The sequence below is a fragment of the Orycteropus afer genome, unplaced genomic scaffold (assembly GCF_000298275.1).
Source record: "Orycteropus afer afer isolate SDZICR_OR568_19922 unplaced genomic scaffold, OryAfe1.0 scaffold00726, whole genome shotgun sequence".
In the NCBI taxonomy this organism is placed as follows: Eukaryota; Metazoa; Chordata; class Mammalia; order Tubulidentata; family Orycteropodidae; genus Orycteropus; species Orycteropus afer.
Window position 1 is genome coordinate 644,860 of NW_006922313.1, and position 2,678 is coordinate 647,537.

Genomic DNA, 2,678 nt, shown 5'->3' on the forward strand with positions numbered 1-2,678 from the left:
GCGAGCAGCGGCGGGCGGGCGAGGCCCGGGAGGCGGCTGAAGGGCGGCTTAGGCCCGGGGCTCCGAACGTGGCAGCGCCATGGAGGGCGTGGGGAGGGCTGCTCGGGGTGGGGCCGGGAGTGGGCGCGCGGGACGCGGGGGGAGGAGGCCTGGCGGTCCAGCGAGCGGAGCATAGAGACGCCCTGGGGGTGGCTAGAGTGGAGGGGCCCCCAGAGGAGGACGCCGAGGGGCGGCGAGCGGGGCGCTGGGGCCGCGGCGGCAGGACACCTAGGGCTTTTCCGAGGAGCGACCCTAGGAGCCAGCGGAGGAGCCCGGGTGACGCGGCGGTGAACCGCTCAGCTGCCCACCGAAAGGGCAGCGGTTCGAACCCAGTGGGCGCTCCGCGGGAGAAAGACGTGGCAGTCCGCTCCTGTAGACTGTTAGGAGCCGTCGGGTCGTAACCCGGGGTACGACGGCAGGAAACCCCGCCCGGTCCTGCGCCACCGTGCGCCTCAGACCACAACCTTGGAAACCCCACGGGGTGGTTCTAGTCTGCCCTGTGGCGTCACCGGGATCAACTGGACCGCGGCCGCTTCTTGTCCGTTTAGGGGCCCCATAGAGGGCCTCGGAGTCCGGGGTGCGTGGACCGGCCGCAGGACCGACACGGGCGGGAGGGGTGCGGGGCCGGAGCCTCGGGTCTCTAACCGCCTCTCTCCACTGCAGCGGCCTTCAGCCACCCCTCCGGATGCTGGTGCTGCCACCCCCCTGCCCCCAGCCGCAGGCACTGCCCTCCCTCGAGGCCATGGAGGGCCCGCGCCCTCGGACCGGCCGGTCCCCGGAGCCTGGGCCGTCCTCGTCCAGCGGATCCCCGCAGACCTCTCCGCCTGTGCGCCCCAACCACTACCTGCTCATCGACACCCAGGGCGTCCCCTACACGGTGCTGGTGGACGAGGAGGCGCAGAGAGGGCCCGGGGCCGAGGGCGCCGCGGCCCCGAAGAAGTGGTACAGCTGCCCCGTGTGCTCCCGCATGTTCGAGTACATGTCCTACCTCCAGCGACACAGCATCACGCACTCGGAGCTGAAGCCCTTCGAGTGTGACACCTGCGGGAAGGCCTTCAAGCGGGCCAGCCACCTGACGCGGCACCACTCCATCCACCGCGAGGGCGGCGGCCGGCCCTACGGCTGCCCCCTCTGCCCCCGCCGCTTCCGGGAGGCGGGCGAGCTGGCCCAGCACAGACGGGTGCACTCGGGGGAGCGCCCGTTCCAGTGCCCGTACTGCCCGCGCCGCTTCATGGAGCTGGCCACGCTGCAGAAGCATGCCCGCTGGAAGTGTGGAATTAAACACGTAAATACGAAATTGGAAATGTAATACTTGATAGAGCTTTGCAATAAAAGGCCACGGTTAAGGCCAGCAAAAGGGCGGGCCCCAGGTCCAGGAACAGGGGCAAGGCAAGGATGACTAAGCCCTGAACTCAACCATACCATGTAATTGGAGAATTCAAACTTAAACTTGCCAATCAGCTGTACTCTCTCTCTGACCACCCCCTTGTAGTTTTGCCTTTAAATACTGTGTAACTTGGTTGCTGGCGGCTCCACTCCTCTGCCTCTGCGTGGGGTATGAGTCGAGCCCCAGCGCGCTGGGAATAAACTCCTCCTGCTTTTGCATCAAGAGACGTCTTTCGTGAGTGATTTTGGGTGGCGTTATCCCTGACTTGGGTTGGGGGAGCCTTGGTGAAGGGGAACTCAACAGAAGCATCCATGAGCCACCGCAGCCGGGGGCCGCCGGGAGCCCAGGGACTCCTGGGCCCTCAGACACCCGGGCCTCAGCCGGGAGGCCCCGCCCCGCCAGAAGGAGGGGCTGCTTGCCATCTTCAGGTTCTCGGAGTTTTGGGGGTCTGACGGGAGCAAGACACCCCCCCTCCCGCAGGCACAGAGTGGAGCCCTCTGGCTCCAGAGACATGAGACGTGCCCGAGGGGAGGCCTGACAGGAGGGGCGGGGTGTTCCTCGGTGGCCCAGGGCCACCAGGAGTCCGCACCGGCTTCCTGGGGCTGCATCTGGATGTTGTAGGCCGCCCCGAACCCACCTCCCACCCCCAGCCGGGGCCCAGCCTGCACAACTAATAAACACGGTTCCCACTTGGAGCAGCTGAGTTGGTCTTTGGCAAGGGCACCCAGCAGTGGGGAGACCTCGGTGTGCCTGGCTGGGGAATGGGCAGGTTGGGCGTCTGGCACTGGTTTTAAGTCCCAGCTCTGCTCTGGGTGACCTTTGTCTTCGAAACCAAAAACCTGAATCCACTGCCGGAGAGTGGATTCCGACACAGCGCCCTTAGACAACTGGACCTACCGCACAGGGTTTCCAGGGCTGCGCCATTTCCCCTGCAGTGGCAGGTGGGCTCCAACCACCACCCTTTTGGTTAGCAGACCAGTGCCTTCCCCCCGCTAAGCCACCAGGGCTCCCTTGTGTCTTGTAGGCAGAGGGTTTCCAAGCCTGGGTTGCTATTCACAACCCAGAGTGAGAAACATGCTTTGTGCAGCAACGTGGCATACGAACACCTTCTAGCGGCTCCCGGCTCCCCGCCTCCTGTGCTGGGGGTGGCACTGCTCGGGGGGCTCTCAGTGGCTGGTTTCAGAAGCAGATCACCAGGCCTCTCTTCCGAGTCACCTCTGGGTAGATCCGAACCCCCAACCTTCCAGGCCAC

The 2,678-nt window shown here is 65.7% G+C and overlaps 1 protein-coding gene across 1 annotated transcript; it reads left to right on the forward strand.

Annotated features, from left to right (window-relative positions):
• The first annotated feature begins 724 nt into the window (after positions 1-724).
• ZNF581 (zinc finger protein 581) lies at positions 725-1,348 on the forward strand. Its single transcript, XM_007957306.1, has one exon. The coding sequence runs from the start codon at positions 725-727 to the stop codon at positions 1,346-1,348; it is 624 nt and encodes a 207-aa protein (XP_007955497.1).
• Positions 1,349-2,678: the final 1,330 nt, after the last annotated feature.

Bases quoted from the DNA above. Each gene is read 5' to 3' on its own strand.
- ZNF581 (XM_007957306.1), top strand. From the start codon at position 725: ATGCTGGTGCTGCCACCCCCCTGCCCCCAGCCGCAGGCACTGCCCTCC.